The sequence below is a fragment of the Theobroma umbraticum genome, unplaced genomic scaffold (genome assembly GCF_002168275.2).
Source record: "Theobroma umbraticum cultivar Fairchild unplaced genomic scaffold, ASM216827v3 scaffold_115.0, whole genome shotgun sequence".
Classification (NCBI taxonomy): Eukaryota; Viridiplantae; Streptophyta; class Magnoliopsida; order Malvales; family Malvaceae; genus Theobroma; species Theobroma umbraticum.
In genome coordinates this window covers 336,813-352,030 of record NW_018397284.1, presented here as the reverse complement: position 1 = coordinate 352,030, position 15,218 = coordinate 336,813, and the positions used below count along the sequence as shown (strand labels likewise).

At 32.3% G+C, this 15,218-nt stretch overlaps 1 protein-coding gene across 1 annotated transcript in view; it reads right to left on the bottom strand.

The window, feature by feature from the left end:
• Positions 1-3,156: 3,156 nt before the first annotated feature.
• Positions 3,157-15,218, bottom strand: part of LOC110428451 (plant/protein (DUF810)) — a 22,514-nt gene continuing 10,452 nt past the window's right edge. Inside the window, exons 15-27 of the mRNA XM_021444283.2 lie at positions 13,734-13,913; positions 13,456-13,611; positions 10,991-11,083; positions 10,287-10,358; positions 8,745-8,862; positions 7,559-7,737; positions 6,469-6,553; positions 5,872-5,976; positions 5,696-5,802; positions 4,990-5,067; positions 4,812-4,907; positions 4,386-4,481; positions 3,157-4,071 (exon numbers count right to left, since the gene is read on the bottom strand). Of these exons, the coding sequence (XP_021299958.1) occupies positions 3,922-4,071; positions 4,386-4,481; positions 4,812-4,907; positions 4,990-5,067; positions 5,696-5,802; positions 5,872-5,976; positions 6,469-6,553; positions 7,559-7,737; positions 8,745-8,862; positions 10,287-10,358; positions 10,991-11,083; positions 13,456-13,611; positions 13,734-13,913 (1,515 nt within the window). The 3' untranslated portion in view covers positions 3,157-3,921. The remainder of the gene's footprint in view (positions 4,072-4,385; positions 4,482-4,811; positions 4,908-4,989; positions 5,068-5,695; positions 5,803-5,871; positions 5,977-6,468; positions 6,554-7,558; positions 7,738-8,744; positions 8,863-10,286; positions 10,359-10,990; positions 11,084-13,455; positions 13,612-13,733; positions 13,914-15,218) is intronic.

The window sequence follows — 15,218 nt, the reverse complement described above, 5'->3', positions numbered from 1 at the left end:
CCTTGAGAAACATTCTGCTCCTGAACACGGAAATTGAAAATAAAATAATTCCCAGCTAAATCATTGTCCTTAGAATAAGAAGAACCAGTATATCAATCTTGAAGAAATGAAAATTTGACAAAGGTACCTACGGTTAGTTTAGACCTATCCTGAGAGCAAATACGTTAAAACCCAATTTCAACACTCCAAACACAAAAGATTGAGAGCGATCACATTTTAACCACCTATAAATTTACCGCATTGTAATGACCCTATAATGCCCATTTCACATAATCAGTAACGCTCAACTCCACAAAAACATATACCATCAAACCCGGAATCAAACATAAAGCAATAATAAACAGATAATATCAAAGGAAAATTACGGCATTTCCGTCACACCCAATTGAAACTATCTAAAACAAAACATGCTGAGCAGATTCAGTAGGATTGCAGTTGGCAACTACAACAAGGTGCACTTGGGAGCCCCTCCAACCGCACTGGAGCACCCCCTTTTTTACCCCAATTCCCATTGGAGCTAGAATGCACCCTTAATGAACCCCAACTCATATGTAAAATCAATTTCCAAAAAGGCATTCAGAATCAAAACCCAAAGCCATGGCAGTTCCTTCCCAAACAAATTTTTTTTGGCCAATCTTCACAAAAGATTGAATCCTTTTTAAAACAAAATATTCCCAAACAGATTCAGTATGATTTACAAACCCCAACTAGTATCTAAAATATCATTAATTCATTACATACCCCATTAAATAACACTCACGATAATTATGCACAAACTCAAGTGAAGGCAATTCTCAGCCTAAATCCACATCCATTCATACTACCAAACTACACCCGAGAACAAATCCCGTATATAGCATGCTCACCCAAATAACTTTTACCAAAAAACACTTTGCAAAGATGCAATTCAAGAATGAACCAAAAATCTAAACTCCATGTTAGCATCATCTTAGCTTCCACAAATTTCATCATCACAAAATTCAAGAACAATCAAGAAAACTCAATAAATCATAATCACCTTATGATATCATGAATAATAAAAGAAAACAAAAAAGACCCTTCAAAATCTTTTCCTTTATCTATTCAATCAAACAGGCAATACAAACCAGTCAAACAAAACCCCATTCAAATCATATCCTTCAAACTACAAATGAATACTATTTTAAACCAACCAGAATTACTAGAACAAAGATTTCTTGCACTAATCATATGACAAAATTTTAACTACAAAAACTCACATGGCAAAGCTTCAGTACAAGACAGAACCAAAACCGTAACTCCATGTCAAGACAATATTCATTCCCAGAAATTTTATCATAAGATATGTTCAAGAAAAACGGAGAAAACCCATCATCCATAATCAAAATGCCATTCCAAAAACAATAATCAAACATGGCAGAAAGACCCAGAAAAGCAAAACCCATTGTGAATCAAAGCTTTGCAAATATCAAACCAATAATATTTGTTCCACAAAACAAAATTTGAAAAACTGTAGTGTAGAGCATCAGAATCACGGACAAAACAAAAATTTTAGAGTAAAAGAAAGAATAAAAGCAAGAATAAGCTTTTACCTGAATGATGATTTTGAGAGGTGAAGTGAGACTGAGGAAGAAAGGAATGACCATTTTACAAACAAAACAACGGTCGTAAGATAAAAGGCTCAGATCGACGGCCCAGAATATTTTCCTGGAATAGGTTGTTTAAAAACGCATTGGCATTGGGCGTTCGGCCTTCGGCCTAATACTTTGATTTTACTAAATAAGATGAATTTTAGATTTTTTTTATTTTTCATTTTTTGAGAATTGAATTATAGAATTTCTTTTATGGTTTTAATTGTCGAAGTAAAACACATGAGATTTTAACATTAAAATAATACAAAATTTAAGATATTTAAAATAAAAATACATAAGTATAAGACTTGTCAAAATGAACCTGACCCATCGAGTCAGCTCATCTTCTATTAAATATGAGATGGATTAAGTTGAAAAATTTTAATCCATATTTGAACCGAACCTAAATGGGTCAGCCCACCAAATCAATGGGCTGATGAGGGCTAGGGCAGGGTTAGCCCTATGAGCCAGAAAAAAATAATTTTAATTAATTTAATAATTTTATATATGTAATTATGTAAAATTAATAATTTAGTTATCAATAGTATTGTTTATTTTATATATTTCAATGTTTTTAATCTTCACTTGTCAAATTAAAAATTTTAATTTAGATTAAAATTTATTATCTTTTTTTCTTATATAGTAATGAATATTAGATGATAAATTGATAATAATTCAGACCTTGAGATATCATTGCTGTCTAAACAAGATTTAAATATTTTACTTGAGAATGAAGATTGAGGAAAATATAAATGAGTCTTGAAATTTTTATTATTTAGTTATATAATTATGTTTATGAAATAGTAATTGGTATTAAAAATTTAAACTTTATTATGTAATTTATTTATTTTTTATATTTGGTGTCATTTGTTAATTTATAACATATTTTTATTATTCAATTTATTAATTAAATCATAGAATAATTTTATTAATAAAAAATTTATCAAGTAAAATTATAAAAATTAATTTTTTTTTAAAAAATAAAAATAAACTAACCCAATCCAACTCATAAACTAACAAAGGGTGAGTTGGGTTGAGGTTTTAAAAGTCCATATAAAAAATGAACTGATCCGACCCAATCCATATTTTATCAAGCCACAAGGGTCGAAGTCGGACTAGGCCGGATCAATTCATATTGACATCTCTAGACTAATGTATAATGTCCAAAAAATAAAAATTATATTAAACATAATAATAGTAATAATAATAATAATAATATATCATGATTTAAACACGAAAATCAATTTTAAATGATAAATTGTGACATAATTATTCCTTAAAAACCAAATTTCTTATAAATTTAATGGCAAAACAAGGAAATCTTATTACTTTAATTAATTTACATAATAGTATTTTTTTTCTTTTTTATCAAACATGTGAATCAAGTCTCTTGAATTATGATTAAAAAATAATAACAATTACATCATCTTACCTCTTCAAATTTTTAAAGATATTCGTGTTCAACAAATAGTCATCGATATAAGTATATTAGTTCAACTCTATAAATATCAGAAAAAAAAAATTGAATATATTCGTATCAAACACGTAATCATTTTCACATCATTTTCACATTCACCTCCAAACCCGAGTAACATAAAATATCAAAACTACAATTTAAAAAAACGACTACGTTTTATTACATAATATTTGCAAAATTACATTTAAAAAAGCAAGACAGAGTGAAATAAAATACAGAAAGGGGAAACAATATAAAAACACTAAACAAACTACAGTTGAATGTTGGCATCTCCTCCAGATCACTAACTTTGGACCATCCAACAGCTGAATTACCATTGCAGAAACTTCAAACTTTGCCCCCCTAGGCCAGAACCGGTGATTGCACTTGCCAAATTCTAGGGAGGATCGAAAAAGTATCGTGAATAAATGTTCTTCCGACAAAGATAAAAGACCAGCAGCCAGCTTTCTCTGCATGCTCGATATTAAGTTGATAAACTCAAGTGAGGCAGCTGCATTGCAGGGTCATTGGAGCATCCTCACGGCTTGCGCAAAGAGACCGAGCTTTTTTACCTCAGTGCAAGTAGGTTTGGCTTAGATCAGCTCTTGTTGGCCATGGAGCATTCAGGGTATGGTTTCGATCCCATATAGACGTGTCATATATGTGAATTATTTAAACATACAAAGCAAACGAACTAACACTAAAATGGCAAAAATAAATATAAAAGAAAATTCGATTGTTTTGTTTTACAAGGGAGTGATGAAATTATATTCACCTGAACAGGCTGATACATATGTGCCCACTTTCTTCTACATCCAGCCGATTTTGAGTCAACTACTCAATATATGTATCGGCCTACGCAGAAGACTTGGGTATCTTATACTGCTTCTTGACAAATTGGGATGCCTCAGAATCAGCCCTGTGGCATAATATTCTCAGTAGGGTCTGGTTATCAGCACCTAGTTTGCCACTTGAAGATCTCAAGTCGTCAACCAATTCTCGAGCCTGCAATCAATTATGGCCGAGAAAAATTAATATCCGCCCATAGTATACAGAAGTAGAAATTTTTGCTTGCACAATGTCCAAAAGATTATCCTTAGTGAAAAGATAAGATTTTGGATTAGTGAAATGTAAGTTAAAAAATTCAAACACTCTTAACAGGACAAATGTAGGCACAGTTATCAGAAATATTTTAATTTGTTATTAACCTACCTGGTAATCATTTCCTTACAATATATTTCACCATGACCAGCAAATGTACCCTCTAACCTTTTCAAAAGGGTGGTTTGAAATAGTAATAGTCAAAGCACCATTCTTACCTCCAATCCCTGTAACTTCACAACAAGCCGAACACGTGCTATTTGATTTTCAACAACTCCTCGAGGAAGTCCATCACCTCCAGAAATAAAGAATTCCTATAACACACCAACATTCATGTGAATAGATCACTTAAGTTCTACAGCTACAATCTAGACAATCAAATTTGATTGGACATCAAAATTGAAGCAGTAAGCTAATTTGGTTTATAGCCCCTTCCAACCAAAATATTGTATTTTCAGTACCTTATTTTAGTGAAACATATAAATGCTTCTTTCAAGGTCAAAGTTTGTCTAAACAAAATAGTTAGTCAAATCAGCGGAAAAAGGAATATGGCTTCTAATAATGTGAAATCTATGTTCAATATTATTATTATCTCCATCATCATTGTCAATATTGTTTTTTTTATTGAAGCAGCCAGTGGTCACCTTTAAGATCTCCAAATCTTCTTCCAATAGCTTCGCATCACTTGGGAGGAAAACTCGTGACGGGCCTCCGTCTAACAAAACCCGAAGTAAGCCTTCCTAGAAAAAGAAACCCTTTAAATAAGTAAAACTTTAAGAACCAGTTTAAATTTTGGCAGAAGAAGCAGATTTAGGAAAAGACCAGTGATGCTTGAAGAAGACTGGTCACTACTCGATCCCTAAGTGGCTCCACAATAATATCACATAGTTGATTTAGTTCCTGCAGCAGTTAACAATGCATAGCCATATCTCAGCATCAATTAACAAACATATTTTAATAAATCTACGCTACCAAAATACATTTTTAATATAAAATCTTAAAGCTGAAAGCTTGGCCACAAAATAACACTTTAAAACTAAATTCAAGTATTAACAGACACAACGCAGAAAGTACTCAAGTTAATCATATAAGCAAAAGAATGTGCTCCACTTTTTTACAAAGAAAAAATGGTATTATCTCTACATGAGTTCTAAGCACTATCCTTTGACCACTGAGGTGTGAAAGAAATGGTGGAATTTATCTGATGCATACTACAAGTGTTATCAAACCACCTGGTATCATGTCTACAGGAATGAAAGCAACTATCTATGGACAGTTCTTGAGAGTCCACGAAGTTGCATAAGGAATTGTCAGATTGACTTGACAGATATTCCAGGTTTTATCAAATTACTTGCTTTCAGGTGGAGAATCACTTAGGTTTTACTTTATTGGGATCTTTTCTAATCAACTTGTTATGATTTCTAACAGATGCCCTTTAACAAGTCCAGGAAAGAGAAATCAAATTTTGTAACTCATTCAAGCCATTTAATTTTTGTTTTGTTTTCTTAGGGAAAAAAAAAAGACTTACCACATCAAGTGGTTCAATAACTGCTTCCAACCTAGATTGAGAAACATTAGGTTTATACAAGTTCTCAATAAATGGCTCCCTTAAATCCGAGAAAATAATTTTAGTTCCTGCAACATGCAGAAAGTACTTAATCAGCTATCAATTCTGTTTCTTAAGAAAAAGAAAATAGATATTACCAGTAAATTCTCGAATCCGGTCAATAGCAGCATTTATATCTTTCCTGCTCCTATCAAAGGTGTCTTTCTGGGTAGAACTTTTAGATTTATCATCCATGGATTTCCCTACAGACAAATGGATAAAAGCTCAGTCCAACATGTAAAAAGTTCAATTGTTTCTAAGGAAAAACTACTGCAGTACTGACACAGTCAGACAATAATAAAAACAAGTACAGATGGCAGCCACATAGATAGCATACATACGTATGAGAGTTACAGTGGAAATACTCCACAATGTGAGATCTAGACACTAATCTATCCACAAACAATCCATTTGAAAAACATTTTGATTTAGGCAGCAAACAATTATTTAAGAACAACTTTGATCATAGGGATTATGTTTTGCCTGTCAACTATTTGGGAAGCATTCAGTTCTCAAGACCAAGTTAAGCCAACTATTTTTCATTTCCACATCCGTTAGCTTTGGAAGTCAAGAAAGCTAACCATTTCAGATGAATATATTAGTTGCACAAGTTTCATATGCATGAGCAACAAACATCCTGTTATTACTCAAATGAATGAAAATGAATAGTATCATTGTGGACTTCAGATACATACTGATGTAGATTTTATCCTGCGGCTTTTTCCTTGTCCAGCGTTCCCAGATGCTATCTTCCAACTTGTTCAGTTGACTAATAGCATACTGCCAATAGCAAAAATTCAAGTCAGAATATATTCTCATAACAGCATCAGCAAATAAGTTTCCAAAGAAGACAATACATGAAGGGAAACAGGGGAACTGTTGGAGTATGATTTTAGCACAACTAAAGGAATGACTTGGAAGGACATCATTATTTCATAAATGTGGAACACTTAGACAAGAACTCCTTTTGGCTTAACATGAAAATACACTATTTTTTAAGTTTAGGTAAGTGTTCAAATAATGCAGAAACAAGAAAAGGTAAACTGAAAACTCAGAATGTAAACAAACCATTTTCATTATTATATATATGCTTTTACCATTATTGGCGATAGCTCAGATACATGGAAGTGTCATTCAAGGAAGATCATCTAATTTCAATGGGGAAAAGAAGAGGATATGTGTAGGTCAGCTCCATGGTTCTGCACCATCTAGGTTATGAAAATTTTATTTCTTAAACAAGAAGCTTTATTTACTTGAAAGATCATTTTTTTCTCCACTTCTCTTGTTTTTATGCTGAAACAGAATTTTCTGATGATATTACATCACTATATCTCCTAGATTTCAATTTAAACTAGTTCTTCTATTACCTATGGCAATCAAGTTTTAATCGCCTTTCTCTAAGTGGCTTGGAAGGGTGACTGTCAATCAACAGAAAAATTGTGCGTACTAATCAATGGGCCGTTTGAGATCTTATGAGACTATTACTCATCCATATTCCACAATTTATGCTGTCCTGGTTTAATAAATTAAACAGGTATGGCGCATAAAGTACGCCTTATCAACATAAGGTAAAAACAAATAATCCTATCACCAGCAATAATGAGTCAGAAGCAACTAACGAAACATGGACATTGATTAATCATTATAGATCAAAAGAAAAAACAAAAAACACCTGCCCCCCACAGACCACTCGCCCCACCCCCCCCCCTTCAAAAAAAAAAAAAAAGAAATATAAACCATCCAGAATTGTATTAACAATTAGGACAAAATGAAGCTTGAACTCACATATAAAGTGTTTAACTGAACACATAGGGTTGCTGTAGTCAGGACATTAATTTCAATGGACCTTCTCTGATCTGGCAGCCTAGAATCAAATAGTTCCTTTTTCACAAAAGCCTTAATTCCAGCTTCTTTCCTATATCGGGTGAGAACAGGCAAAGGTGGAATCAGATCATCTTTGCTAGCTGCATTGTAAAACTCACACGTCAAGGTCTACTTTGAAAGCAATGAAATAAAAAGCAGCATAGAAAAGGGTAGACAAAACCGATTGGAACACCAAACAGAATTCAAAGAATGAAAGCAGCAGAAGAGATGTAAAGAACAATGCTATACTGATTTTCCCTCAAGAAAATTTGGGTTGCCGTGATGTATAAAGACAATCAAGCAATTAATCACTGAAGCAGCAATAGAAAAAATGAGCACTCATTATCAACCAATGACTGATACTGTGGGAAGAAACAATATGAGGATTAACTTGATTTAAGAATATTTCATTTGGTAATAATTACAGGACTTATCCCAGACTACTGTCTATGTCAATAAGGGATGGTCTGAAAGCATTAAAAAGTACAGAAAAAATGCTCATTCCGTAAATAAACTTGCAATATCCAGACAGTATAACATATTATTAATAGTGATATATCATAAATCTTCCAGTAATATCTTTAGGTCCAACTTTTGACACCAACTGGGATACCGCACGTATTCACAAGTTATATATGCAACAGTTCTCTGATGGATTAATGGCATCTAGTAGATAATTTTCTGCTTCAGGTCATACCCGTCTAGTTGCTGAAGTTCACCTAGTGCTATAGTATGATTCTAGCCCCTTGCAAAGGGACACTAGAAGAAGATGGTCCTCAATTGTTCTATATTCTAACCAGAGTAATTGGGCCAAGCTGTACAGATCCAGTGAAACGCTCAAGCTCAACTGACCTTGAGCTTGGTGACATTGCAGGACAGATGGAGAATGCCTCCTAATCTTTTCTAGAACAAGACTTCAGCAATCTCATTCCAACTGTCATTGATGTAACTCCAGTGGTTATTGTTTTCCATTTTATTTTACCACATAATAGTGAAAACAATATTGACTTAATAATAAAAGAAAAAGGAAAAAGAACATAAGAGTTTCATTCATATAACTGACAGTAAAATCCATCAACTTAGAATGTTAAACATAGAGGATACTGACCTAAATTGTCAACAATATGCTTTGCATATACTTGAAATGCATTATCAATGCCACTAAACAGAGCATTCAATTCCATAGGCCTCATGGGAACTTTAATAGCAAAAAATTGATCTACTGTCTGCACCCAAAAAAATAATAATAAAATAAAATGCATTATTAAGATCTCCAGAACGTGATGAACATCCAAAAGGAGAAAGAAATATAAAAGAAATGAATGCTGAAAATTATGTTAAGAAAAATTGAGATTCCAGATTCCAAAAGCCTATGAAAACTGATTCTCTAATTAATAGGAATCAAATATTTGTTAGTAATTTACCAATGCATTCCAGTTCCATAATAACAAACTCCAGGAGAAAGTTAAGAACTTGTCAATTACTCTTCAAAATACATACTATTAGGACATTAATAACCAGTTATGAGTTATGACTGAACCAAATGACACAGTAATTCCAGTCTGGAATCAAACTACTCATCTTTGTTGGTAAAAGATTCAATGACTCTATTAGTTAAAACTGACAAGGCTAAGATCATGTCTGCAGCTGATATTGCAGGGAGATAGAGGCAAATATTTTCAGTGTAAATACACAGAGTAAATTCAGACAAAATTTTCCAATTTCTTCATGCTTATCACCACCATAGTTCCTAAGTCATGTACACAGTTCCATGAAAAGCATTGAATCAAATTAATAATCTACTATGTAGGCCGGTAATTAAGCAACCTTCATAGGCTCCAAGGGGACTAAAAGCCATCACATAAGACAACACCATAGTCAAAATTCTAACTGGTAACTCATGTCTTTCAAGAATTATGATACCGACTCTGAATTGCTAATTTATTCCAAACTTGACACTACAAAATAAAACCACATATAGCAAATTTCTCTACAGATTTCTGAATTTTATACATGGATTTTTTAAAAATAGAAAAACATAAAGGGGACAAAAAGCATAAGGGAAGAGTGACTGCTTGCAAAACAAACTTATAGGCTGATCTCTAAACTAAACCAAATTGAATTAAAATGAAACTCAAAAGTTATGCCAGTGGAAATGTATATGAATTTAAGAGGACAAGAAATTGCAAGTAGACAGATAATAAGTGGAATACACAAGAACACTCTAAAATCTTATCATTAAAGTTACTAATAAACTAAAGGATGATTGCAAATGCAAAAGTCCACGATATGTGTGGACTTGTTTCCAGTTACTAGTTCTGAAAACACATTGCTCTACATAGAATAAAAAGGTTTTCCGTTGTTAACAGAAAATAGGCTTTGAATATTTAAAATTGAAAAAATAGTTCTCAAAGAGAAAAAAATAAAATTGGAATCTGGTAAAAACAACAAAAGCTGTTCTCAAAGCAAAAAGGTTTTAGGAGAATAATTTCCCTGAGAACTGTTTTTGCAAAAATTAAATGATGGTCGAAGTTCAGAAAATAGCGAATTATATGATGAATCCTAATAAACATAACACACCAAATGATCAACTGCTTCATTTAAATAAATTACCTAAAAGGGCCAATAAAAGAAACTTGAATGTTCATACCTCCTCGACAATCCTATAAACTTCCACAATTGAGCTCCCATGCCGCTGTTGAGGTGATATTGGGTCCCACCGCTAGAAACAGTTTTCAAAGAAAATAGGCCTTATCAACAATGAAAGAGTTCAACCAAGAACAAAGTAACACAGACTACATGCATACATGTAGCTAATCATAACAAAGTTTTCCCATTATTTATGGGGAAAATATGCTCGTACCAGACAAAGTCGGCCCAAATCAACTCAACTCAACTCAAGGACAAAACTAGCATTCTCCAAATATCCCAACTAAAGTTACGTTGCAAGCGTTGTAGTTTGTCACCACACTCACATATATGTTCAAGGTTAATTCTAAAATACTTTTTCAACTTTATAAGATCCACCATGGGTTTCCAGTTCATGTAATATTCCGTACAGCAAGGCTATCCCATGTTCATTAGAACAAACAACATACCATGCCAGAATTCTCTAGCTTTACCTCATTTGATTTTTAACCCCATCCCACCAGTAGAACAGTAAAGAGAAAAAAGTTAAAGCTGTATATACAAAAAAGGCTACGTAGTAACAACTGAAGCAAGGCCAATAAAGATAAATAGTTATTTCTAAATCCTAAAATAGAGTGGAGGGAGATAAATGATAAAACAACAAATGGAAGGAGGAAAAATCATGGCTTTTGAAGGGACAATAAAAACAACAAAAATTTTGTTTACCTCTTGTTGAAGAGTCCGCTCCACCCAACCTATAATTCTTCCTAACTGTGAATTAATCCATCGCATCACCACTGTCCCAGAAATAGATTCAATCTGAAAAAGAAAAAAAGAAAATGTTTTTTAAAAATAAAAAAGGAAGAGAAAATAAATATAGAATACACTATCTGAACCAGCATTTTTGTCCTATCAATATCACCAGACAAATTCTTTCAAGATGAAACTGGTGAGAAAGAAACTACATTGACCCTATTATCCCAAAGGAAAACCAATATGTACTCAAAACAGCTACAACCATGGCTGGCCAAGCACGATTAGTTTATAAAATAAATTAAACAAGCAGCTTTTTAGTTTGAGCGATCTGAATAGAGTTGCAAGATCAACAATTTCAACCTAGGACAACCATTGTTTGCCTATAGATAAGAGAATGTTACTGCACATGCTCGAAAATATAGGTCTAAGAAAAGAGAAAAAGGAATTAAACATAACATCAGTAAAGTAACATCATATGTGTTAGACAAGCTCTTATGTTTAGCCATAAAGAAGTAACCAACAGAAAACCTAAAAACAAGTCAGCCACAACTATTTTTTCCAAAGTCAATGTAGAGTCATATCTACTAAAGAAAGCAAGCAATTGCCACAATTTGTATAGTCAAGTTATCTATGCATCAACAGTTCAACACATTTGCAAGACTATAAGATGTTCAAGCTCTTAAAGAAAAGGAAAATGGAAATCTCTCAAGAGTGTTTACGAAGACATGGAAGACAACTTAAAACAAAAAACTATTTTCATATCAAACTCAAGCACATTAAAGAATAAATGATAAACTCAATATTTATAAATAACAGAAGAACAAGAAAGAGACACTTTCAAGTTTCAACAAGCTCATTTCTGAGGACCAAAAGTTCAAATCTTTATAAATTTTTATCATGTTTGGAATATTTCAGTCAATCAAACAAAAATGAAAGAGAAAATATTAGGCTCTCAATAATTGCTGCTTCTTTTACTTTTGCTCTGAAACACAAAGGAAATAAGTGCATTTGGATACAAAAGCAAACAATGTTTTTGAAGAATTAAAAAAATTTGACTTCCACTGATAACAAAAAGTAATGATTTTGCTTCAATATCAAACAATTATGTTTGAACTGGGGTTACTTGTAGCCAATTTTAATCAAATATGACAAGATGATATGATATGAATTTGACTTATAATTACTTTTTCATTTTCTTTTATTGAGATATATTACTTATTCTCTTATTAAAACTTTCAAAAAAGCAAAAACGTAATCACCAAATAAAACCTGAATAATATTAATGTACCATTGAAATGCATTCGGAGCGCCTAGATGTAGGTGTTTCACCATATGACTAAGAGCATGTTTGGTCTGGTTTTTTTTTAACTTCAAAGCTGTTATAAAGCTTTTATTAAAAATAATATTTTTTAAAATTAAGCCAAAGTTGTTTGGTAAATTTACTTTTTATAAGCTCCTTTTTATAAATAAGCTGTTTGGAAAAACAATTTATATAAACTCTAATTTTAGTTAAAATTACCATAAAAGGTATCTAATAAATAACTTTTTATTTATCACAAATTTTTTTGTTCAAAATAAAAAAAATTAACTTTATTTTTTTATCTATTTAAAATAAAATTTTAAAAATATAAAAAGGATTTTTATGTAACATAAAGTTTATAATTAATAATAAATGACAAAAAAAAAGTTTCACAAATAATTTAAAAGTAAGACATAATTCATAAATAACCCATAAATTAACCATTGACCTATTTCACTAATTATTTGAATCATGATCAACAAATATTATATACACCATCAAGAAGTTAAGAATAATTAAACATCACATAATTGTCATATCCAACAATAAATTGAGAAATATCAACAAATAAAGAGAGTTTTCAAAGTCCCAAAAAAACAATAGAAAACAAAATGAAAAACAAAATAGAAAGAAAAAAAAGAAATAATACCTAAATATAGTTTTAAATTTTGAATCTCTTTTTTCTTAATTTTTGTAAGAACAAAAAAAAACCATAGAATGATGATTTGCAGAAAGAGGGAGATTGGTAGGGAGAGAGGGAGGGGGTAATTTTTGAGAGAGAATCTTTTTGAGAAAAAATAACTCTTCTAATAAGCTGACGTGTTTTTTTTAAAAAAAAAAACAAAAAAGACAAAGCTCCTAATTGGAGCTTTTTTTTAGCTTTTTTTTTTAGATTCTGTTTTTTGAAAAAAAAAGCTACTTTCTTTTTTAAGAACTTCTCACGAAATCCTGTTTGATCCAACTTTTGCTTTTGAGCAGTAGATAAGCTAAAAATAAGCCAAGCTAAACGGGCACTAAGGTATTTCTTTATCAGCTCCAATTCTAAAGACTCAAAGTCCCTTCTAGCCGCAGAAAGTTGTTCCGCTTATTATTATTTAAATAAAAAACTTTGGACACTAAAATCCAGAAATCTCACCTGGTATGGGATTAGTTTCCTGAAATGGATCTCCACATTTTCACCTTCACAAGCACATTTTATGAGGTTCAGTATATACTGCTCAAGGTTATCAGCAGCCGGAAACACAGATACAACATCCTCAGTCAGATGTTCAGCACCATCAACAAAAGGTTTCTGGAGAAAATAAGTGTCTATAAGATCTCAAACTCAAAAATATAAAATAATTCAAGCTTATGAGGTGCAACAATTGGGTTAGATAAGTAAAACATATATAGAGTTGCTATATATCAGCTTACCAACTTGTTCCCGTAAAGCTTGTGTAGAAGTGAAGCTGAAACAATAGTTGCATTTGGATGCCTCTGACATAAAATTGGCATGAACACCGTTGAATCTTTCTTCAAAAGCTTTTTGACCTCCTCTGCAAGCAATGCCAAAGGATGTTCAACTGCATCTGACTTATCAACAGCTTGCAGTATCTGTCCAAAGCAACAAAGATAGTAAAATTTATCATGCCTTTAATAGCTTATGGGAAAGCAACAAAGCTAGCATAAATAATTGAACAGTTCTGAGTTCGGTATGCTCCTATGAAGTCAGTTGCACATATGTTAATGTTAATTACTCGAATCAAAGAAATCACAGATGATATAGTAGTTTGTTACAGTGTAATTTTCAGCACAATTTACTGATGAAAAGTAATTAATTTTGGTTAGTCTGTAATCTCATGAAAAAAATTCACACAGGATACACATTACAGGTAAAGGATCCTTCAATAGCGGCAGCATTAATAGCACAAAGAAGATTCATCATTGCAACCTCAACATGCAAAGGAAAGAGTAGAAGCTGGGGACACTGGAATCTATCTTTACATCCAATGGAGTAAAATAATTTGAAACAATATAATACAAGGCTTATTTAAAGCCTTAATCTATTTATGGACAATTCAAAAACTCATTGCTGCTCAGTGTTCTTTCCTACTCAGTTTAACTTGTCCAATAAGGCAAAGCTAGAGTGAAGAGTACCATTTTCCTATGCATGTAATATGAATCTATGAGTGAAAAATGAAATTAATAGTACCAAGTTCTAAGTAGTGCGTTTGGATGTGTATGTTGGGATTGTGAAGAAATGCATATCAACTCATCTAATCATGCTAGTTCAAAATAGCTTCACGGCCAAAGGAAGCCAAGGCATACTAAGGAGATTTGTTGGAAGCAGAATGGTCAACCAACTAAGGGTCTTAGAGGTAAACAAATGGGCTCAACAAGACCGCAAGCAAACCTATCCAAAGCAGTAGAAATACCTCGAGAGACAACTAATACTAGAAATCTTTCCAATGAAGAAGTACAAAAGCTAAGGCGTCTTGTCTCAATTTGATTCTCAATCAACCACAGTTGCTTCCTCCAATTTTATCAAAACGGGTACTACTTTTCTTGCTAATCTTGATACTCATAATGATTTACGAATTAGATTCTGGAGCAAACAAACATATGACAAGCTCTTCCAATAAATTCTCAAAATAGAAGATGGATCTTTAGACTCTATATCTGGAACAAGTTCTGTTAAATGTACTCCCACCATTAATCTATCATCATTCCTTCATGTTCCTAGTTTTCCTATTAACCTTTTATCTATTAGTTCAATCACAAAAGCACTTGGTCGCAAAATTGAATTCTTTCTTACTCAGTGTGTTTTTCAAGACCTGAAAACAAGGAGAACAATTAGCTTTGGTAGACTACAAGTTGGCTTGTATCTACTAGTGGAAGGTTGCAGTACCTTGATTCATG